A 25,067-nucleotide genomic window follows, 5' to 3' on the forward strand; every position below is an offset into this window, starting at 1 on the left:
ATTTTAAATTTTATAACACTGCCTGCAATTTTCAGTGGTGACACCTTTTGTAACCTGTACAATCAACATGGGGGGTAGATGTCACAAATAAAACTTATCATCATCAAAATTAATGCTTCAGTGCTTTGGCAGTTGTACCCTAGCACACAAGGTGTGTGTTGGGACAGTTCAGTTTTAATATGTCTAAGTCCGAGTCTTTGCTAAGCATTTATGCTTCAATAACTTATTTATGGCCAGCACTTGCATAAATCACTGCATGGCAGACTAGTGTAAGAGATCAACGGCACAGGCACATACTGAACAATGTTAATAGCTGCAACTGGCAAGTTCATTAAAATGTAAGGAAAATGTTAATCATTTTGTATATCATGACAATCCAATTTCAAAATAATCTTAAAACTTTATTCTTGATACGATTTGTGTGTGTGTGTGTGTGTGTGTGTGTGTGTGTGTGTGTGTGTATGAAAAATTTTGCACATAGGTCACAAAGAATTCCTTCTGCAGAGAATTACTTTCTAGCCGCAACAACAAACTGGAGATTTTTCCACAGCCAAATTCAAAACAGTGACGTTTTACATCTGCATGGTTGCAAGAATTTTGAAATATATATATATATCAACATTTTCACAAAATCAGTCATCTTTAATGGGTTTTTCGCGTCATCTTTTCAGGATGTACAACATGTATCAAACTGCAAATGCATTATATTCTTAATGACTATGACAGGCATCACTGACATCCCAGAATACCACAGGTTTAAGAATTTAACATAAGATATAGGAACCATTGTCACTATAGTATCTTTGTCAAATGAATGTCAACTCAAAGTTGTGTAAACTGAATAACTGCTTAGCAGCTAAATACAGCTTAAAGATAAAAATTGGGCCATTCATGTTATACACTTTTAAGATGTCACAGCCTATATTCAAGGCAAACAGCATCAGAAACCAGAAGTTCAGAACAAAATTGTTTTGAAAACTGTTGATGACTTTGACTTCGTTATTAACTAACTCTGTGGTCGACATACACACTTTTCTTCTCTCTCCCCCCCCCCCCCTTTTTTTTATATAAATACAAAAGACAGCCAGCTTCTTTTTTTTTCAATCTAACTTTAGTGAGTTTCCATATTCAAATAATGTTTATAATAGATGTCAAATAATAAGTAAAAAGGAGCACATAAAACATACTGGGAACCGATTTCACATTTTCAAAAATTAGACAAGAGATGTATAAATTCAGGCATTAACTATCATGTATGAAACTTTATTGTACATTTATTATATTGGTTCTTCCTATAACCACCCTACTTCCTACCTCCCCATGATTTTGAGATAAATTGAATTGATTTTCCTAATTTTCATCACCATCGAAACACTTTTAAACCTACACTGATTTCTTTAATTGTTGTTTCAAACATGACTTACACTTTCAGTTTGTTGCAACTGCCTTTCCTCCATCCAGTGCCAGTGACGTATTTACTCTGTCATTGTCTTCACTTAGTGAGAGCTGGTCAAATAATAACATACAATACTTTTTCGTTTTAAAATATTACACATCCCATTCTGTATTATATATATTCCCTCTGTATTTTTAGGATTATGTCTACTTTACTTAAAGCCCGATTAACAGCTTAGACAAATTTACTTCTGGAGCCTTCAGGAGTATTATCTCACTCGTGTCTACGGTGAGCATTGGAAATGAATTAAATTTAATCATTAATTGTTTCTTCTGCACACCCTTAGGGATTCTATAGATTTGGTTCCAAAACAACTAGTGCACTACTTTTAAAGCAGTTCAAAGTCACTGAAGACTATAGGCTGCAGTACATGAAACTGAAAGGCAATATTTTCCACCTGTATTTTAGGATTACTGCGATATTTATTATGAAAAATAGGCATATCGCTTAAAATCGGCTACACAGAGTAAAAGTAACAATGTAATACACTGGCCATCAGCCATCATGGTTGTGAATAAGGCGTTACTTCAAACCTTTCTAGTTGAAAACTGAGCCAATCTCACTATTCATGTAAAATATAAATTACACAAAAACATAAAACAGAAATTAAATGATGTACCCAGTAGACAGAAAAAAAAAATTTTTTTTCACACCAATAAAGATTAATGTATATACATGCCAACTGAAGATCCCATTGAGAATAATCAAATGAGGAAGTTAGGGTACTAGCTGCCAGATACAAACACATGCCATAAGTAAAAATCAAAACACAACCAACCAAAGATTACATATATGCACTAACACTGATACATAGCATTACATTTATTCTGTAAAAAAAGTAGTTTTTATTTACAATGTTCAAAATGCATTAAAAATTTTGTTGTAATGTTTCAGACTCCCACAAATAACATAGCAGGACCCAATTCTTTACTTTAAAACACTTTGGCTTGGATTTCACACATATTAAAAATGTCATTTCCTTACTCATCTCAGACTTAAGCATAAACAGTCTTCAGCTTACTGATTATGATAATGGAACCTCACAGTCTAAAAGAAAATTGGACAGTTAGAAAATTGATAAAATAATTTAGAAATCTTAAGTAACAACAACATTAGGGGAAAATTGGGGCAATTTTAAGTGGTCACAATCTGAATTTCAGACATTCAGAACAATAAGAGAATAACTACAAAGACATTTTTTGTGTTAAGCTAGACAATAACGGCACAATTTTAATGGAGAACAGATATCCACTTCATTAGGGTCAGTGTTCCTGTTTTTATCAGACATGTTTAAATGAACAGTAGCCAATCATGTCATCTAATGCAGTAAAATTGTAAAAATTTAACAGACAGTTTTCATATAAAACAAGTGTGTCTTTGCTTATCTGATAAATAGCTCAAAAGAATTGTTTTGGCACTCTTTTCTTAAACTACTTGTACAGAATGTAGCATTTTTTTTCTCTTACTCCCAACACTAGCACTCCTTATATAAACTAACATCCCAAGATTTTACACGAGGGTATTCCGATATTAATGACACACATTATTTGTGGAAAATATCCTGGACTGTCCACATAATGTCTCTGATTTTAAAATAAAACATTTAAGTACATCATAGTGAAACTAAAAACTGTCAAATTATGCTTCTGCAGAAGACTAGTTCAGCGAGTGTGGATTTCAAACGTGAAGAGTTGCCACTGTTAGAAGCCACTCAAAGTAGTGCCAGTTTCAGTGCACAACTTTTTAATAAATACTGTTAAAATCCAAAGTACACAGCAAACTAACATGGTTAGTCAGATGACTGCCATGTAGTATTAATCAGTGCTTCATGTGTCTTATGAGCAAGATACATGATGCACAATATGCAACATCAAACTTATGGCAACCTCTACTATGCACTCTGTTCTCATTTATAAAGGACTGCTTATATTAGCATGGTGAGTACAAGATAGCTTTGTGGTCGTAGAGAAAGGGAGGGAGGGAGATCTAAAATGGAATAAACAACGAAGGGGGAGGGGCAGTGGCAGACCTAAATATGTATGGGATCTCAGCTTCAAAATATGAGAAAGTGTATTTATTCTGCATACAGTTAAATCTACTCAATTTTTAGTCCCAAAAACGTGTAGATGAAAATAAGAACTTGTGACTACAGGGTTCTGGTTAGATTTTGCACAATTAATACAGTAAACCAATGAAAAATATTTTCCAAATTGTGATAAACTGACAAATTTTTGAGACAGTAATTATCAAGATGATAGTACTCACTCACACCCATTTTCTTAACATTACCTGTGTTGTAAACGCAAACCCAATCCAGAAAAGTAATGAAAATATTACAATGAAGTTATAAGATATCTAAAACATGGACAAATGCTATCATGTTAATTCCAAACATATCAGACATGCACTGTCAGTTATCACAGGTCCTTAAGTATACAAGTACAGCAATCATTTTCATGCATTCTTGTTGACGGCTTCATTTTTTAATAATGTACACCCACAGCTCCATTAAACACTTATTTATATACACAGTTTACTTTTTTGAACAAGTCTTATGGCCATGAAGCATAAACATAACTAAAACTCTATACACAAGATAAAAATGAATAAAATACAACAAAGCACAAAACTTAGGTATGCAAAAAGTTTATGCCCGAGTAAGTGCCAACGCATTAAAAATGTAACAACCGTTCTATGCCCTTTGTGAAGGAGGACATGTGGGTACAACAGTGCAAGAATTGCCAGCCACATTACTGTTAGATGACCCAGTTTCTTCAGTAAACTAAATCACTGACTTATTACCCAAAATCTAGTCTTTATGAGATACGACATTAAAATGTAACATGATGATTCAGTCAGGTAAACAGTATAATATGACACGATGTCACATAATAAGTCAGTGTTAAAAACATAACTGAATGTCTTATGAAGCACATAGCCGAAACAAAAGGTATTACAACATATACAACATATTAAGAAATAGTAGGTAACTATAATATAATTTTAACATGGTCACTGTAAACATCGGCGATCTTAGGGGACTACATTACACATTTATGTAATCCCCTCAAAAACGTGAGAGTGGTGGAAATAGAATACACGTGAGCATTCATTTTCACGATATAGAAACACAGTCCCACAAAGCCAAACAACTTCACATAACACAAAACATTAATACACCGATAAATGCTCAGTTATCTGGTATTCCAAACATATATTATTTGTACAGTAATACTTTGAGATATTTATTCATTTCACTTTAACTATTACGCAGAAGGACCTTCCCACTCAATAAGATACTGTGTCTTACCCATTGGAGTAGTCCTCTTAGCTCTAATTGTGAACTTCTCTCCAGAAGCAATTCGATTTGCTGCACCGAAATATATATTGACTGATGATTTGAGATCATCCATAGATATCTGTACAGGGTTTTGTTTCACTGGTGAAGATTTTAAAGATGCAGACTGAGAAACTAATTTTTTATCACTGACTTTTGTTTCTTGTCTCTGTGTTGTTCTCAAACGCCTTCCATTTAATGCATAGTCCATACAGCTACTAATCTGACCACCATTGACACTGCTGGAAGATGATGGCCCACCACTACTGCTCGAATACATGCTTCGCAATGAGCGTACTGAAGTCATGCCACTAGACCATACATCATTTGGTTTTACAGCTTGATCTGGACGCGTTGGAACATAGGCCGCTGTTTTACTTGCTGTTCCTCCAGATGAATTTGCTAAAGATTGCACAGAGCTTCCACTAACTGAACCCAAACGACTGCGACGATGCCTACGCCTCTTCACTTCACCATTTCTATCTATTCTAATATCTTTCTCACTTAACTGCCTTTTGGCAGGTCGTGGGGGCAACGGATGGGGGAGAACTGGATTGAGAGGAAGAGGAAGTGTAATTGGATTTATATTCTGAGAGTTCTGTGTTGCACAGGAACTAAACAAACTCCCAGAAACATTCAAACCACTTGGTGCTGCAAGAAGCTCAGTTAAGCTGTGAAATGGATTATTTTTCCCCTCAAAATCTTTTGGCGGTGGAATAAACGAGTCCAGAGTTCCCCGGGATGAGGTTTCATCACCACTGGTATCCCCAGGAGTTGAAGGAGGAACAAACGAAATTTCTGTTGGTGGAACTGTTTGAGAGCCAGGGCCTGCAGCTGATGATTCAGTTGGCACTGGAGTTGTAACTGTGGATGATGATGAAGATGCAGCTGATGGAACAGCTTGAGGTGTGTCTGGAGTTGATGAGGACGGAGGTGTAGGTGGCAATTCCTGGCTGCTTTTCTGACTCTGAAAAAAAGAACTGCAAGTTAAAAACAAGGCCAAGCAGTGTATGTGTGTGTTTTTTCCTCACAGGCAGTTTACTTTGGATACAAACCTGTGCAATTGCATTCTTAAGCAATTTCCGAGCTTTACGGGCAGTAAAATTCTTTGCGTGGTTCTCTATCTGTTGCTGTTTATGCCGCCGCCGCCTCAACAACCTTTCTTTCTGTGTTTGAACAACACAGCCTCTTAGGTTTTTATGCCTTCGCCTTAGAAGAGTCTGCTGAAGTGTATACCGATTTGCAGGAGACAAAGAAGATGACTTCTTGACAAAACCACCACCACTATAGCGATCAGAGTTTCTTGCTGAAACCTGAAAAAACATTTAAATTAACCTTAGAGTTTATTTATAAAACTGTCTTTGCTTAGTAGACTACTAAATTTGTTTAGTCAGAATAATAAAGTCTGAGTCAAAACAAGTATACAATAAGTCACCTGTTTCAAACAGGTGAAAGGTGGGCAACATTTCAGTAATTTAGGAGATTGAGTTTATGTGGCAGTCTTTGGAGATTAACAAACAGAATTACAATTATTAACACAGTTTATTATCTTCCAATACTTCTTTCAATACACAAATTCTGTAATGTCTGAGGAAACTTCTGCCATCTCTCAAATAACAACACAGACCAGACTGGTTAATTCCAATGCTGTGTATGGTTAGAATTACAAGCATATTGCCAAATTGAATGACTAGTGTTAACACTAAAAATATCTGTCAGAATAAGAATAAAATTAATAAAGAACAGTGACGTTCAGTTTATTACAAAACTGTTGATGACCCTAGGTAGCAGTATCACAAATACAGGTGTGTCTATATGCTATTATGATGTCAAAAGAAACTACGTGTTTACTTTAGAACAGTTCAACATTCTAAACACTAATGAGAATAAAAGTTACATTTTGTGTGGATGAGAAAAATGACGACATTTCACATTCTTCAAAAATCTAAGTGAGAAATGGATTATAAAGCAAATAATTTGTTTTAAACATATTCTCTTTTGATCAAAACTACATTAGAACACTATTTTTTCCTTATTAACAACATCAGTAGTTACTTTATTTTATAATTAATAAGTATAGGTGAAATGCACATTATTTTTATCACTACCATGGAAAACACAACATTCACACTGATGTGCCACTAAGGCTGAGTAATCCTGAATCAAACATATCTATTATTCTCTAACCATCTCTCACATTTTGTTTCTATAACTACCATATTATTAACTAGTTATGCTATCTTCTGCTCCTTACTACAACTACCTTTTCACTTGCTGTATGTCTTGCATCAGACATGGAATTAATATGTAATATCTTAATTCCTGGTGTAGGTGGCAGTCCATTTGTAGTGGGGTGGCCATCATTTGTACAAGATGGTGAAATATCTTTGGAGTTTGCATTTGCTGACCCTCCAGTCTTAATGGAATTTTGATTGCTGCCTGAAGAGTTTTCACTGTGACAAAATCCTTTACCAAGGTGGCATTTTCCTGACACAAGTGCACTGAAAGTAATTTTCCATTGTAAATTACTCTTAAACAAAAGTAAAAATAACACTGCACAATCTAACAGAAACTACTTATAGAAATGTAAATTCAATAATGCCTCCTCCTTGAAGAGTACATCATCATCATCATCATCATCATCATCATCATCTCTTAAAACCTAACCAAATTCCTAATTTCAAATTTGATATGTTATTCATAAAATATTGGGTGTAAAGCAAGCACAAATATGTAGCTACACAAAATTCTAACAAAGCTGTGGGTAAGTTATCTTCATAATGTGGTTTTGTGTAATTCCAGATGATTTTCTTGAATGCTAGCCAAACACCTGTGCATACATACACTATTTGTCTATTAAATAACCATTAAAAGCAATCTTTCATCATAGTATGATTAAATATTCTAAAAGTACCTATGAACACATAAGCATAAACCTCTAAATTAACTGAGTATTAAAAATACAAGGTCCAAAGCTTTATAGTTGAAGATGCACATCTTAGATCTTCCTTCTCAGTGTAATATCGGACACCGTGAACCATATGGAATCAAAGGTATATAAAGTTTGTTGCAACAGGTCTATGATGTAATCATAATTTTCAGACTCAATTAAAGAGAGGACCTTCATAACAAAAAATATTTCTTGCGTTTATTTTATATTTTATTAAACATAAAAGAAACTTAAAACTTGTCATAAAAGTGATACATAAATAGTGCCAGGGAGGGAGGGAAGGAGGGACGACCATTTCAACCAAGACACAACAAAACACATTATTTGTGTGGAATTACTACATTTGCTTCTTGAAACACTTCCTTCATTCACAATAACACATCAACTACAAAAAACCAACTTCCTTTTCCACATTTTTACCCATCACAAAAAAGTAAGCTTGAACTGTACTTACTTTCCTTGCCATCCATTCTTAAATAAGAAGACCTTATCACATTTTGTACGTCACTGATGATACTGTAAATATAAATCTGTTGATTTACCCTTAACTCTTCCTAGGGACTAATTTACTACATTATTGGTACTTTCATCACAAAAATGTTAAAAACTACTACAGCAACTTACTACTCTACAGAATCGAATGTTACTAATAACAATCGCATTTCATGACAAGAAATGTCTCCCCCATCAACCACGGACATTGCTGAGGTGTGGTGGCCTGCATTCCTCAATGATTCAGACACAAAATCTGAGGGGTATCTGTGGAGAAGCCAGACAAATACACGATTCCCAAAAAAGAACAGCAGTCTTTTCAATAGTTGCAGAGGCAATAGTTTTTAATGATCAACTGATCCAGTCTTAACAAGGCCTTGCTATGTTAGTATTGTGAACAGCTGAAAGCAAGTAGAAACTACAGCCATTATATTTCCCGATGACACACAGTGCTAATGTATCGATTCTACTGTATGGCTTAATTGTGATGGAATCCTACTGGATAAAATATTCCAGAGGTAAAATAGTCCCCCCAGTTGGATCTCCAAGTGGGGACTACTCAGGACGGTGTTGTCTTAAGGGGAAACAAAACTGGCATTCTATTGATTGAAGCATGGGACGTTAGAGAATTTGAAAAGGGAAATGGATATGTTGAAGACAAATATAGTGGTAATTAGTGAAGTGTGATGGCAGGGACAGGATTTCTGGTCACGTGAGTACAGATTTGTAAGTGCAAAATCAAATAGGGGGAAATGGTGGGAGTCCGTCTGATAACAAATGAGAAAATATGGATGTGGGGAATTTACTATGAACAGCATAGTGAACTTGTTATTGTATCTGAGATAGATATAAAGCAACACCCACTACAGTAGCACAAGTTTATACACCAACTATAATTGTGAGTGGTGAAACAGGCTGCTAGAGGGGAAAGTTTAGAATGTAACACCCCCCCCCCCCCACTTTTTCTGAATGTTTCCCCACTAATGTTCTCGGTGTATATATCCGTCGGAAGCCTTCAGCCTGTGCATGTGAAGCCAAACCCCACAAATTATGCCAATGAACAACGACTTATTTTAAACAACTTATTAGGGTTTTGAAACCATATGCCAATGAAATGTGTAGAAAATACCACAGTGAAACAGTAGTGTCTCTAGCTTAACGTATATCATGCGATTTAGAGGGTATATTACAGCCAAGTACACTATAGTACTGTTCACTTATTAAATTATAAAGCTATTTCAGTTCTGATTATGTGAATATTTAAGTATTCCTCAGCATTGTACATTAGTATTTACCTCGATGCAAAGCACTAACATGGGTTTTCTTCACTTCATATTGATAAATCGTTAGCAGAAGAGAGAAAAACGAAGACAACAGGAAAGGCATCTGAGAGAGGGAACAGTGTTTACAGCTATGGGGAGTGGAAGAACAAGAAACATAACATTTAAGGCAATTTATTTTTATTTACCTGAACCTGTCTTTAATAACTAAGGTTATCTGAGGAGTAATCTGAAGCAATGATAATAACTACAATGAATGTTTCTCGGATGACTTCCTCCAGAATGTCATTTTCTTGCCTTCAGCACAGTGCACACAATCAATTCAGTCTTCCACCATGACACCCTCAATGGATTCCTAAAATACATTTTGTAAATCTTTCATTCTAAATTTATTAGGGTTTTGAAACCATATACCGATGAAATGAGTAGAAAATGAATATGACTTTTCCTTTCACTAAGTTTCATACATTTTCCATTAGGTTGTATCGGCAGCTACAAGGGGGCAGCCCCATAATTTCATGGTCCATTTCTGCTACGAAGTTGTCAATTTCAAATGGATTGTAAAAGTGCTTGTTGCACCTGACTTTCTTTTTGAGAAACCGGGTCTCATCAAGACAAATAATAGTGACAGTGATTTTCTCTCTCTGATGAAGTGCATTTTTGTCAGTAAAGTTGTCCTAGCTACTACAATATCAGATCTCTCCACCAGAATGCATCTTCATTACTGTATTTTCTGTACCTGATACCAAAGCATTCAGAATCCTTAGACACACATTGTGGCTGCCTGCAAAAGCAATCTTGAGTTAATAAAAGTCTGTCATCTTTTGCTTTGTTGTGCAGAGGGCCAAGTGAAGACACTCCTGTGTGAGATCATGAACACTGTCAGTGATGTAACTAGTGTTGGTAGTTACGTAGTCAATTGATCTCCTCCCTACTGGCCTGGTAGGTTCTAGCACCCAGGGGCACCTGTGTGTTGAAAAGGGAAGTGGAACCCCAAGAGGCCCTGGTGCTGGCTTCTATGTTGAAGTTCAGTGCTGGCAGCGCTCTGAGAAGTGGTGTTGCTGGAAGACGGTCAGTTTCTCCATCAGTAGATTGTAGGTGGCAAGCACCATGAAGTTCATCAGGTGAAGACCATCCTTAGTACATCTTCAGCTAATTCACTTATGAGCTGGAGCATCAAAGACATACATAGATTCACTACAGTATCATAAATTACAGAATCGCGTGCTATTGTGATTGCCACTGATTCTATTGGTGAGCTGAAGAGAGCCGGAAAAATGGAGTAGTTAAAGGGAGCTAGCGCAAGGCTATGACGTGAGGGTCAGTTCTTAATGACTGCATCTGTCGTTCTTATTCTTCTACATTCACCTAATAGGCTGTTAACTGCTGTATTGTGTCATCACTGTGTGTTCTTGTGTAAGAGAGAGTTCCTTACGCCACGTCTTACGGGATAACAAATAAGCTTGTCTCTCTCCCCTTGGTTTTCTGTCGCAGTCTTCTTTCTGTCGAATGTGTATTTCTCATCCAGCGGACAGCGTCATAATGTGTCGAAGCCCTGAACCACCTGCAACATACTAGTATGCTTCCTCCTTTGACCTCCATCTCTGGCTTAACTTGATACTGCCTGTGGCAATGTGAATGAGTTTACAGTGCAATGAACAATGTCTCTTTGTAAATCATCCAAATCAGTGACAGTTCGTCCACCAGTATCTTTCCTTGGAGCTTGAAATTTCGTTTACTGACCACTGGTTCCATTACCCAAGCTTCTGCAAATATTTTCTATACAGATACAGTGAAATACCACTGCTGATTGGTTGCATATAGTGCAGAGGTGCTGCACGTGTTCATTCCTCCAACAATTCATGTGGGGGATTTGTCACCGAGTGATATCTGTTTGCATAAGATTTGCTTCGACATATGGGGTGTCATACTGTATCTGTCTGGATGGTATGTCTTATGGTAGAGACATGATGCCAAATAATGTGCCAGGCAATTGTTAATACGGTCCCTTGTACATACGATACACTAGTATGCTTTCCAATATTTACAATCTGTTAATTCTATCTAGGTGTCAAGCGATGTATTCATATATAATGAGAAACTTATTTTAACCTTTCAACACAGGTATTTTACACGCATATTAATACCCTTCTTTGTACATGATGATTTATCTTTTATATAAGATGTAAATGAATATAGCAGTCCTATGTTTCTCTCTTTAAATTATGTCGTGGGATGACATGTAAAACTTGTACTGATCCTATAATTTCTTGGAAAAAATATATAGCAGTAGGTTTGGATTATTGATCTGCATACATTAAATGTATTAAATAGTCTTTGCTATTCTGTAATAAAGGACAGTGTACTCCTTTTTTATGCATGACATTGTTGTTAAAATTTGTTCTATATTTTGATGTACTACTTATATACATACATCATTTCCTGTACAAATTTCAAATACAAGTCCAAATCATTTTAATTTTTCTATTTTTATGACACAGCTCATGATTATTGTAGTTCCACTCTCATCTGCACTGAGTAGCCTAGACATCAGGTGATGTGTGCAATATAGATGAACATTGTGTTACTGTGGTTAAAAATATGTATTATAAGTTTTGTTACTAGTTTTTAACATTGACCTGTTTATAATATTGTGTGTATGGCACTTTAAAAAAAGTAAAAAATACAGGGCGTGTCACATAAAACTGGCCCGTAAAGTCAACACATGTAACTGATGCTCGTTTTCTGTCAAGTTTCATTCAAACTCCTCAAGGATTCCCAAATACACGTCATAGTTCACAGTCATCTCAAAGAATATGGGCCATAATGTGTGTGGCAGAAATGGCACACCAATTTTCTCGCCATGCAAGGGTACCTTGTGGATCGCATGTGGATTTTCTGTCTACCAATCCTGGTTGTTTTGGGTATTTATGTACCCAGAGAGGTGGAACCATACCTAGTCACTCATGATGAGCCTGGCAATACTTCTCAACAGTCATGAACAAAAATGCACTCTCTTCTACAGATCAGACCCCTTCAGTTCTTGCAGAACACTTATCCGGTATGGGTTTAACTTCAGTCCCCTTAAAACACAACTGCAACTTCTCTCACTTGCACAAACCTATGACTCAATCTCCTGGTTGACTTACGATGACTCCTTGTTACTATCTCCTGCACCTGCAACTTTAATTCAGGTGTGCAGACAGGTACTGGTCTGTTCCTGGCAGCATATTGAATCAATCCTGTATGCCGCCATTTTTTCAATCAATTCCTGTAGGATGTCTCACACACACACACACACACACACACACACACACACACACACACAAACCAGTTTCATATGACAAGTTCCTTTCCTCAACTGATTTCAACAAATTTCACTGGCTGCAGCTATGGCTGTGTTACCCAACAACAAAGTTCCGCGCAGTGTCAGAACATAAGAGGAAACGGTTAGTGCTTGCATGACTGTTTGAACGACATTTCTCATTTTCCATTATTATCGATATGCCCACATGCACTGGAACATTATCATCGTATACAACAAGCTGGTTTTACATGCTGCACCACGTACACTGACTAGCTATTACAATGAGAAAACCTAAACTTAAGTACGGGCATTCAGATGTAAATTAGAAACATGACACAGATTGCACCATAATACTGATATCCTTCCTTGAAAATAACTTTCTTTTTAAGACCTTGTCTACATTTAACACACTGCAAGCCTAATAATTTCTTCATTCCCTCATATGTCATACATATTTTTACCCAACAAATTTTATCAAAATTATATACTTGAATTATACATAAAATTTTTATATTTCTCTGATTTGGCTTATATATTAGTGTATATAAAAATGTTCCTTAACAATGTATTAACAATTATATGGAATTATGTATCTATGTTTTATGCTGTATAAAAGATAAAAAACCAGTCAACTGTCACCATGTCACCTGGTGCATGTACATGGTGGTGGTGGTTGTGTTTACACCACTTCTCTGTCAGCCCTCAGCTGGTGGTGAACATGAACACTTGTAACCCACACAATACATAGTAATTTTACATTTGATATGCCAATTTCTAGTGATCTTCATGATAGTGGGAAGAGTATAGGCAATGTAAAGAGACTTGCGACACTGATGGACAATATGTTGTAATGTTTTAATGCATAATATAATTATATAGGTTATGTTACAAGTCTTTATTGAGGATTGTAAAACATTTATCCTATCAATTTCTGTTCATCTTTTGCAGATTTGATGACAACTGCATAGCTTTGTTGAAACTGGTCCTCGTCCAATAAAATAATTTTTTAGCAATCTTGGCTTACAAAGTTTTCTTCACTTACCACACCTGAGAAAGGCAAAATACCCTCAGACTTAATACTGACATACCATTAGTTTAAAAAGTGATGGTTGTAAAAAACTGACATGCATTACTTATAGAAGAGTGGAAAAACTGGTATGAGCCTACCTCAGAGATCAGTTTGAATTTCAGAGAAATGTGATAACACGTGAGGCAATACCAATCTAACAATAAAATCTTCGAAGATAGACTGAAGAAAGGCAAACCTACATTTATGGCATAGTCCATCATCTTTCAGATGTGCATCCAGGAAAGCAATCGCTCATCTTCCCATATTCTGGCTGTTGACCATACAACTATCTTCAAGATGAGGCAGAGACTGAATTAAAAGCACTTGATACAATGATTTACAGGGGAGTAAACATGCAAGCACCAGTGATAGGACAGTGGCCAGAAGAGTGTCAGTCATAGATAATAAACTTTATGCATAACAAAATAAAACACAGCATGTGCAGAGGCAGCAAACCCACAGCGCCTAAAAATTATGTGATTAATCATTAAAACGGATGGTGTCTTAGAATACCTGACATAGAAGACCAGAGTAATAATTCCTCTCAGAGTGCATACATGAAATGAAATGTATGATTTCTGTGATTTGTCAAACTAGAAACACTTGTGTTGGTTGAGAAAGTTATCTAATTGTACTGACTGTCTTATCTCTGACCCACACACATTTACTCCACAGTTTATTGAAGTATGCAAATAAAATTACCATTCATTTACAGTGCAAAGAATGGAAATCAGCTGGTAACAGTTTTATCTGACAGTATCATGTTTCCTGATCCTTTAGTACAACAAATCTTAGAAAAATCAACCCACTTTGGAGAGATATTCAATACGGTGGATTAGCTAAACTATATATTTTTGTGGTAACCAAGTATAAATATGAAAACTGAACTCTAGTTTCCCAAATTTGTACATCAATGTGTGGCTTGTTCAGCTTGTTCATATCAGCCAATCAAGCAGACCTTGGGCTATGTTACATATGAAGCTGTCACGAGACTCCATTTCAGAAAATAACAATTATACTGAGTAAGTATTCAGATAAACACTCTCAGTGTTCTGCTGTATTCCCAGAAACACCTTAGTGTGACAGATCATTTTGTGTTGTGATTGGCTGTTAGGAGCATACAAGATCTTTACAAAACACACAGTTTTTGGTATGACTTGTTGAGCAAATTTTTTGGGAATTGTGATGTCAGAGGATAAAACTGTTACCTCTAAACAAGTTTATAAAGTTTGAGGATATGTTCATCACTATGTGAAAAGCAATGATGAAACTAGCAATCTTTTGAGAAACACAAAGACAGCTTCACACATAGATGAAAGGAACACAAACACACAGTGCTGCACTTTCAAACTAGGCTGCCAACTCTCATTGCCACATATACTGCCAAGTCTGTATTCACAGCCATAGGTTCTCATTTCAATCCTTGGATGATGCAAAAACTTTATAAATGATTACATGGCAAAGAATCTGTTATATGCACTTGGAATGTAAGGCTTTGCAATGTAGATATTCTGAAGGGTTACAAATTCATTCAGAATTAAGTGAAAAAGTAACTTTCCATGTTAGCAGAAAACATGGGCAATTTTAATGTCTCTTGTTGGGCTGAAGACAGTTTAGCTTCCAGTTCAATTATAGACTGCAAATAGTAGTTTTCAGATATAATGAAGTGTTGGTGTTTCAGTGGCATAAAGTCTTGAAACAAAAGTTTTAAAGCTATGACAACACTTTCTTTTAAAAAGACTTTCAATGTCATTTTGTTGCAGAGTTATATGTTTTTAATGAATTAGACCTTAGACCAGGGGCGGGCAGGAATCCTGCATGTGTGCGGTGCACTTGCTCATGTGCAGTTAACGAGTGTTCTGCGCCACCCGCTTCTCTCCCCTCCCCACCATACAGTCTCTCCGCCCCTCCCTTTGTAACGCGTTTTGTTTCCTAGCTTGCTTTATTGAATGAAGGAATAAGGTTAGTAGGAGTGCTTGAAAGAAATCATGGTTTGAAACAGTACCTATTACCAACGATACGTTTTATTTAATTATCACATGTAAAGTTTACAATACGTTTAATGTCTGGAAGATATTTCACAAATTAGCTGATTTTATCCTTGCAAACTTGTGTTCAATGCATTCATGTGACCGGTAATGTAAACTAAAAATGCAAGATAGGCAACCCACTCTGGATCTTCTAATTTGGGATCGTACCTTCCTTTGTCCTTTAAAAACTGATTTATTGGTATTCTCAGCTCAAAAAATCTTTTGAGTACATTACCGCGGCTAAGCCAGCGGCCTTCTCCATCTACATCTACATTTATACTCCGCAAGCCACCCAACGGTGTGTGGCAGAGGGCACTTTACGTGCCACTGTCATTACCTCCCTTCCCTGTTCCAGTCGCGTATGGTTCGCGGGAAGAACGACTGCTGGAAAGCCTCCATGGGCACTCTAATATCTCTCATTTTACATTCGTGATCTCCTCGGGAGGTATAAGTAGGGGGAGGCAATACATTCGATACCTCATACAGAAACGCACCCTCTCGAAACCTAGACAGCAAGCTACACCGTGATGCAGAGCACCTCTCTTGCAGAGTCTGCCACTTGAGTGCTAAACATCTCTGTAACGCTATCACGCTTATCAAATAACCCTGTGACGAAACGCGCTGCTCTTCTTTGGATATTCTCTATCTCCTCTGTCAACCCGACCTGGTACGAATCCCACACTGATGAGCAATACTCAAGTATAGGTCGAATGAGTGTTTTGTAAGCCACCTCCTTTGTTGATGGACTATATTTTCTAAGGACTCTCCCAGTGAATCTCAACCTGGTACCCGCCTTACCAACAATTAATTTTATCACTGTGGTATGGTATGTCACTGTACTCTTCCCCAATTTCGGCTAAATATGTGTGAAACTGTCTATATGTAAGCCCGATATATGTGTGAACTGTCTATATGTAAGCCCGTGTGATCTCAAATAATTAACTGCCCGAATAACCACTTGCTTTTGCACAGAGTACTTCTTGGTGCAAAATGCAGTGGATGCTGTATAATGATTCTTCTGTACACTGTAGCCTTTTTCTTAGTAATCCAACAAATCCCATTTGTTCCTCTTTCATTACAGGTGCTCCGTATGTTGTCACTGACACCAAACGTTCCCAGTTTAAGCCGTCTAAATCGACAGCTTCTTCAACGGAGTTTAGGACGTCCGCGCCGGTGGTCGTGCTTCTTAAAGATATCATATCTAAAAAAATCCTCTATTATGTGCAGAGCAGTGTCCACGCCGCGGACATAAATCACTAATTGCGCGGTGTCTGAAATATCTGTGGACTCATCGAGTGCGATGGAAAATGCAATTAAGTCCTGCACTGCACTCCTTAATTGACAGTAAACGTCACCTGCCATGGCACTTATACGACGACTTAAAAGTCCGCCGAGAAAGAGTGATAGCTCGAAACTGATTTGCATTCAGTGAGGCAAATTAAATCAGCATTTATAAATCGCACGTACCGCTGGGCCATCATTGTTGTCGCCCAGAAAAATTGAAAACAGTGCTCCATAAAATGTTAAATCAGTTAGATGAGCCACATGATGAAAGAAAGTCTCAGATTTCTTGTGACAACAGCGACTTACGTAAGAGTCATCTAGTTTGTAAGATCACTCTTCTTAAGCTCAGTCAACTTCCCCATCCGCTCAGAATCTGACAACAACATTGTACTCGTCCCTGTGAAATTTATTATAATGGCGTTCAATACTAAACTTCCACTGACCAGTGAGAATACTGTCACATATTAAACATTTCGAATTTTCACGTTTTTGCACACAGAAAAACATGAAGCTACCATTCCTTTTTAAATGGGAGCAAATCTCCACTTCTCAGTTTCCTTGATTCACTCTGCATTTTCCGGTTCTCGAAATACAATGTTCACTACATAGTGGTCACCTCGCATCAACGTTTGCAGCTTAGCTTGGGTACTACACAACCGCAACCTGCCGGCTGTCGCCACTGCTCGGTCGACGATTGCACGGGAGCAGCACACGTGCAGCCGTGTGCAATGTTTGCCCGCCCCTGGATTAAACTTAATAGATGTAACAAAGGTTTCTTTTTCCAGTAATGGAAGTGAATGAAATGCGCGACATCAATACGTAAACATAATTCCAGTCCAAACTCCCGGAGATGGCTGTCATGTGTGCGTGAGGTGTGCTTGCTTTTGTGTGTGTGTGTGTGTGTGTGTGTGTGTGTGTGTGTGTGTGTGTGTTTTTCCTTTCCTGAAGGAGGCTTTGCCTGTCTGCAACTCAATGTGTCATCTTTACAGTGAGTAGCAACCTATCTTTTTCTTAGGTATTGTTAATGTAATTGACAGTTTTTTTTAATTTCCTATGCAACACTAAAAAACAATGGAATAAGGAAAAAACAAAGAACATACTTGAAATAAAATTTCTCCTGTCTCTACAAATGAGCCTCCTTTGATTATGATGAAAGTTAAATATAAACACCAATAATGCTATTCCTCATGAATCACTGAAAACAATCAAGAATAAGTTTAAGATAGGACGAAATACTGACATTAAAGTCTACTGTTGATGTTGCACGAATTAACAGTATACTGCTGAGAAAATTGGTGTTCCACGGTCTGTGATTGGGACAGCAGATGCTGGTGGGTGCGACATCATATTGCTCAATTATCTTAGTCCTCACTCTTCAAATGTCCGTTCACCAAGTTACCCTTAAATGATTTGGTGCACACCGTGATTTCATATTGACTTTTTGATTATTCTTCTGCAATAAGAGTACTAACAAAATATTGACCACCACGACTACCAACAACTATGAAATACATGTTTATGCCTACATCTACATTCATACTCCACAAGCCACCACACAATGCATAGCGCAGGATATCTTGTACACTGTGGTCCTTACATGAAATGTAAGTTGGTGGCAATAGAATCCTTCTGCAGTCAGCCTCAAAGCTGGTTCTCTAAAGTTTCTCAATAGCGTCTTGAGGAAAAAACTACTTATCTCCAGGAGTAGCATTGGAGTACATGAAGCATCTCCATAACCCTTGCACAGTGATTAAACCTACCTGTAACAAATATAGCAACATGCGTCTGAATTGCTCCAATGTCTTCCTTTAACCAGACCTGGTTGGGATACCACACACTCTAGCACTACTCAAGAATTGGTTGCACTAATGTTCTACATGGAGACTTCTTTACAGATGAGCCACACTTCCCTAAAATTCTCCCCAGAAACTGACGTCGACCATTCACCTTATCCACTACCGCCCTTATGTGCTCATTCCATTTAACATCATTTTGCATCATTACTCCTAGACATTTAATCAATGGGACTGTGTCAAGCAGCACACTACTTATGCTGAATTTGAATGTCACAGAATTTTTTTTCCTACTCGTCCCCATTAACTTACATTTTGGGCAATCTACCATTTATCATATCAACTAGAAATTCTACATAAGTCATCCTGTATCCTCCTACAGTCACTCAACGAGATCTTCCCACACACTGCATTGGTTAGTTGGTTGATTTGGTGGAAGAGACCAAACAGCAAGGTCATTGGCCTCATCGGGTTAGGGAAGTATGGGGAAGGAAGTCAGCTGTCCCCTTTCAAAGTAACCATCCCACCATTCGCCTAAAGCGATTTAGGGAAATAATGGAAAACCAAAATGAGGATAGAGGTGGGACTGAACCTCTGTCCTCCCAAATGCAAGTCCAGTGTGCTAACCACAGTGCCACCTCGCTTGGTACACACCGCATTATCATCAACAAACAGCCATAAATTTCTGCTCACCCTGTCCATGAGAGGGAGGGTCATTGAATAATTGTTCAATCTATGAGGCCGACTGTACGATTATTATTTAGCTTTAAACAGTTGTTCACGTATTAAACAGTAAATCGAACAAGTGAGACGATGACAGTAGTGCAGTTTAAAGAGAGAACGTCTGTATAGCTGCCCTAGAGCTGCGTCCAACATGTAAACATTTTAATAATAGAATTAGATCATTCTCTGATCTCAAATAATTAGCTGTAAAATTGGTGAAACATTGTGGCTATTTTACCTTAGTGAGGGTGGAAGGAATTTTAACCGCTTGTTTCCCATCCAGCGCTCCTTTAATACAGCATCACTGACTGGTCGAACACTTGGCAGTGTAAATGTTGGTGCAGGTGGAGGAACACGTACACGAAGACCCCAAATCGTTGTTCGTTTCTTTATCTCACGGCCACATTTGAACCTGATGGATGATTTTATTATCAAAGGAAATTCAGGAGAAGAAATTCCACTCAAAGTTCAGTCCCATGATCAGTTTATAAAAACTGAATATACAATTATTACAATAGTTATTAAACTTATAACATCTAATAATAAAATTGCTGCTGACATTCTTACCTATTTCTATTATTAGTCAATACTGATAGTATGTTGTCTCTCCTTTCTTCTACACCTATATCGAGGATCTACAGGGGCAAAGAAGGTGAGAACAATTAACCTAGAGTGATGCAAGTATTTTATGCCATCATAAATATTAGTCACTATTTAATAAATAATTGTAATCCTTAGCTGACAGAAATGAAGTATCCAACAACACACAATGTGTATCTCTAAACTGATTTACAACTACCAGAATTTTTCAAACACAAAGACCTGCCTACAAAGATTTTAATGATATTTTTCCTTTTTTTTTTTTACCTTTGGTGGAAGCTGAAATGCGGTCCAGTTGTTGTTAACATATGGAACTATAGTAGTATCTAGATCATAGTATTTCTTGGCGTTATACACGGTTAAATTAAATAGCGTCAAATGTATTATGTCAACCCATTTCATCTCAAGCCGTCTCACAAATTCCTTTCCGTGGTTACATAATGAACAAACAAATACATAAAACCTATAACAGAAATTGTGTGATTAGCTGGTGGTCAGACACTACAGCATATACTCAGCAAAAGCTTCTAAACCCCATACTAAATTATTCACATAAGTGACAACTGTGATGAACTCATCGTTCCACAACAGTTCACAGTTTAATATCATACATTATGCACAGCAAGAATTCTACTATATTTATTACAAAATATTTTAAAAACGCAAAATCACTCACCTATCTCCACAAAAAAGAGGATACTGCAAACAGCGTACACATCTTTCATGAAACCACTGTTGGCAACGCCCACACTGTAACATCTGCATAAACCATTCTCCACTGTCTCCACAGTAACAATATCGTTGTTCCAAGTTAACTCGATGAGCAGAATCCCACGTCAGAACATCTGGCTGAAGTTTGAATTATTTCTTTAATGGCATTGCAACATAGAACTAAAGTGTATCATCTCCAAAAGTGGCCAATGTTGCCACCCTGCCTTAAACTACGTTTTACAGCTACAAAGATAACTAGCAAGTTTAACAGCAATGAAAAATGCTCAAGCAACAATTTAGAGAACTCCATATTCACTAAAATTTTGAAATCAAATTATAACTTGGAAAGGTTAAAATCTTCATATACACTGAGCTGCCACAAATTTATAATGCTGTGAATGCTTAAGACAGCACAAAGCAAAGCATTCCATTGAGAACATGCAACACACTAAAAATTGTTGAGGAAAGCAAGAGGCAGAAAGGAAAGTTAACAGAAATAAATAAATAGATAAAGATAGAAAAGTGTGTGTGTGTGTGTGTGTGTGTGTGTGTGTGTGTGTGTGTGTGTGTGTGTGCGCGCGCTAACAGAAATCCTGCACCAATAATCAAGTTGGCAACACACCTGCAGTTATGGAATCTGATAACTATTATTTTAGTTATGCTGGAAAACATAATGAATTGTCCCGTGTAATGTAATAACCACTACTGTGACAAGGATTAAGTAATCCTTTGGTATGTGTATCATCAAATCATCATTTTCCTTGACTCTTCCTGCTTCTCTATGGGGTAAACATTGTTTTGTAGGTGTTGGCAATAATAGTGACAGTTGGTGGCCGGACGCCCTTCCTGATTCCACCACTCCCCCCTGTGACAGCATTTGTGTACCCAATCTGTCTGCACCTAAAGTAAATCTTATATTCAAGTGTGAAAACGTTTTCTAAATGTTTCCGTAGTGTGTATCTGAGCTGGAACATGGTACCAGCCCAGTATTTAACTAGGTGGATGTGAGAAACTCCTTAAAAACCACATCCAGGATTGGTTGCCTCACCAGCCGTCGTTCATCTGCAAGGCAAATTGACCTGGGACAGGCTCCCCCCCCCCCTCCCCCCCCCCCCCCCCCCAAAGACCATAAGCAAAGCTTCAACATGCTTGGTTACCCGGGTGAGTCGTTTATCATCACATACATTAACCTAAATCCTACCACAACAAAATTCAGTAGAGAGAAATGACTTCAAAATTTACTGAATTGTTTCAGTGACATTCTGAGTAAGGGTTACAAGCAAATCCCTGGATAGAATCCACATGCCAGGCTGAAAACATATGGTCTGGATCTCGGTCCATTATGGATACAACTTTTCGATAATTTACCATATAAATTAAGGATTCTGTTAGGAGAATTCCCCATTATTTTCTTACAAACATAATTCACCAATTATCAACACATGGAAACACATTGCCCACCACTACACAGTTCACAGACAGACATTGACCATAACTTTCCCATAGCTTACATGATTATGGTACTGATAGCAAGTGCACAGTCACAGAAATAAGTATAAAGCCCATTCATACAAAGGCACAATTCAAGTAGAAATAATCAGGAAAGGACAATATTATTGTTTTCCAGCTTCACCCAGCCCATGTCACAAAGCTTTGCAGATTAATGGATGACTGACGGGAGAATGCTCGACACTTTTTGCTTGTCATCATTTCTACTTTAGCCCCTAATCTCTTCTCCCCCACCCCCAACCCACAAATTCCTTAGCTTCTACTTTAGTAGCACTCCTATTTCTTTGTTCCTACACAAAGCATTTATACCTTTGTTTTAAGCACCCCCCCCCCTCTCTCTCTCTCTCTCTCTCTCTCTCTCTCTCTCTCTCTCTCTCTCTCGTGTGTGTGTGTGTGTGTGTGTGTGTGTGTGTGTGTGTGTGTGTGTGTAGGCGCACGCGCGTACTTGCGCGCAAAATCAATATTACAAAAATTAAATCAGATGACAACTTACATCATAAGGTAGTTTGTGTTTGTCAGTCTGATTTGATTGAATATCTTGCCTGGAAACTGCTGACAGGCCTGACACTTTTCGAACTGTGTCCTTTTTTGTACTTTTACTATCCCTTACTTTAGCTGGCATGTTCTCCAGGCACCTCTTACAGATCCATTCAGAATCTGATTCAGAGCAATCTTTGGCTACATGAGGCTTTGAAATGAAGAAATATGTCAGTACCAACACATAAGACAATTACAAATATCATAACAAAAGTCTATAACATCATTTCACATTACAACAGACTTCCATCTGCTCATCAAAACATACCACACAAGGTACACATTTTACACATGATTTAGAGAGAGATAAAAATAAAATAAACAAGTACATCACAGCCTTGGAAAAAAGGGGGGGGGGGTCTGAACTCTCTCATTACGGGCATTATTCAATAGTCTGATTGTTAAGGAAGAGTGACTGATGTGATTATTTTTGCACACAGTCCTCAACAATGAAAATAAATGTCACTTAGCAATAGCGACAGGAAATGAGTGGATGTGTTTAAAGAACTTCACATATTTACCCACTCTTTTCCCATAAATAATGTCCTATGAGACATTAAAGAAAATGAACAAAATCATACACAGCACACTGAGAACAACAAGCTTCCACATCTAATCCACTGGAGAAATGTGACAAGTCATGACAAGAGCCTTCTATTTGCAGTCAATACTGCATGTGCAACCTGACAGGTCTGCAACACAACACAATACACAAGGAAAGCTCTCACTTAATTTGAGCTTAACCATTTGACTGACACAATTCAATGATTTATTTTAAATGAAGTTGGATGGTTACTAAAAAATCATAGGCTTGGAGAAATCTTACAGATGTCTTAGTGGAAGAAAAGTGCAAACCTGCAATCATAATGGGAACTGTACATAAGAAAAATTCTCACTCATTACACTACCAGCACTTTATTTCAGGTACATTTTGACATGTCACTCTCTGATAACCCACACTTTGCACAACATAATTACTGCTTCCGACTGACTTGCCATCAAATAATTTTCTCCAAAGTGTTTTCCAATAGCCCATTTTTATTTCAACCAACAACTGACTTTCTTGAATAACAGGGGTTTCATTTTAGATTCACATTTACCAATCAGCCACATTTTTAAAATATGCATTAACATTATTTACGAAGGACAATGGATTCAGAATTACACTGTGTTCTGAACAAGGCAGTTCAGTCGGTAGCATTTGAGACTGAAAATAGCTGATTCGAGACTCATTTTGTTCATTATCTTTACTTTTCTATATTTTCATCCAATTCAGTTATGTAAATCATTTAAATACATAATTCATCAAATATATGATAACCATCACGACCTATCATTTTTTATGAAAAACATACATCATCTTATATCTAATTATGTATCACAAGCAAAATTCCTGGTTGCACTGCAAATATACATCCTTAATTCCGAATGTCTTATAGAAGACTGTTTACTATATTAAAAAGAAGAAAAAAATTAAATTTTTGGTACAAAAATGAAGGAATATAAGTTGTAAATCACCTCTTTATTTGGACTGTGTCCACTGTTTTATGCCACAGATGCAGTCTCATGCAAGTCAGAGAAGCGCCACAAAAAACATAGAAAGCAATAATTTTCACTGCATCCAGCATGCCATACAAATTCTGCAGTTTTTAGAGTCACAATTTTTTCAACATATTTATAGGAAAGCAAACTTAATTTACATTCATAAAAATTTCTCTTGTATCACAACATTTCAAAGGGAACCACACATACCTGATCATTTCCGCAATGAGTGGAGACGACCCCTGGTGATTAACTATTGAATAAATTTTCATGTTTTCGTGGCATAAGAAGCAGCAGCTCAATTTATGTGGCTGCACGCCCGAAATTTTATGGAACAATTGAATAAATTTTTATGTAATCTTCTCTGTCGCTGATTTTGCATCCTGGTTCAATCATGTAGGCGCAGTTTTGCAGGCACGCAAGTTTCTTACTCAATGGTAAAAATAA

At 37.1% G+C, this 25,067-nt stretch overlaps 1 protein-coding gene across 1 annotated transcript in view; it reads right to left on the bottom strand.

Annotated features, from left to right (window-relative positions):
• Positions 1–1,047: 1,047 nt before the first annotated feature.
• Positions 1,048–25,067, bottom strand: part of LOC126183661 (metal-response element-binding transcription factor 2) — a 118,497-nt gene continuing 94,477 nt past the window's right edge. The window contains exons 5-12 of the mRNA XM_049925806.1: positions 23,035–23,229; positions 20,998–21,170; positions 20,589–20,784; positions 20,289–20,356; positions 19,960–20,133; positions 7,057–7,294; positions 5,849–6,106; positions 1,048–5,760 (exon numbers count right to left, since the gene is read on the bottom strand). Of these exons, the coding sequence (XP_049781763.1) occupies positions 4,723–5,760; positions 5,849–6,106; positions 7,057–7,294; positions 19,960–20,133; positions 20,289–20,356; positions 20,589–20,784; positions 20,998–21,170; positions 23,035–23,229 (2,340 nt within the window). The 3' untranslated portion in view covers positions 1,048–4,722. The remainder of the gene's footprint in view (positions 5,761–5,848; positions 6,107–7,056; positions 7,295–19,959; positions 20,134–20,288; positions 20,357–20,588; positions 20,785–20,997; positions 21,171–23,034; positions 23,230–25,067) is intronic.

This window comes from Schistocerca cancellata, chromosome 4 (assembly GCF_023864275.1).
Source record: "Schistocerca cancellata isolate TAMUIC-IGC-003103 chromosome 4, iqSchCanc2.1, whole genome shotgun sequence".
Classification (NCBI taxonomy): Eukaryota; Metazoa; Arthropoda; class Insecta; order Orthoptera; family Acrididae; genus Schistocerca; species Schistocerca cancellata.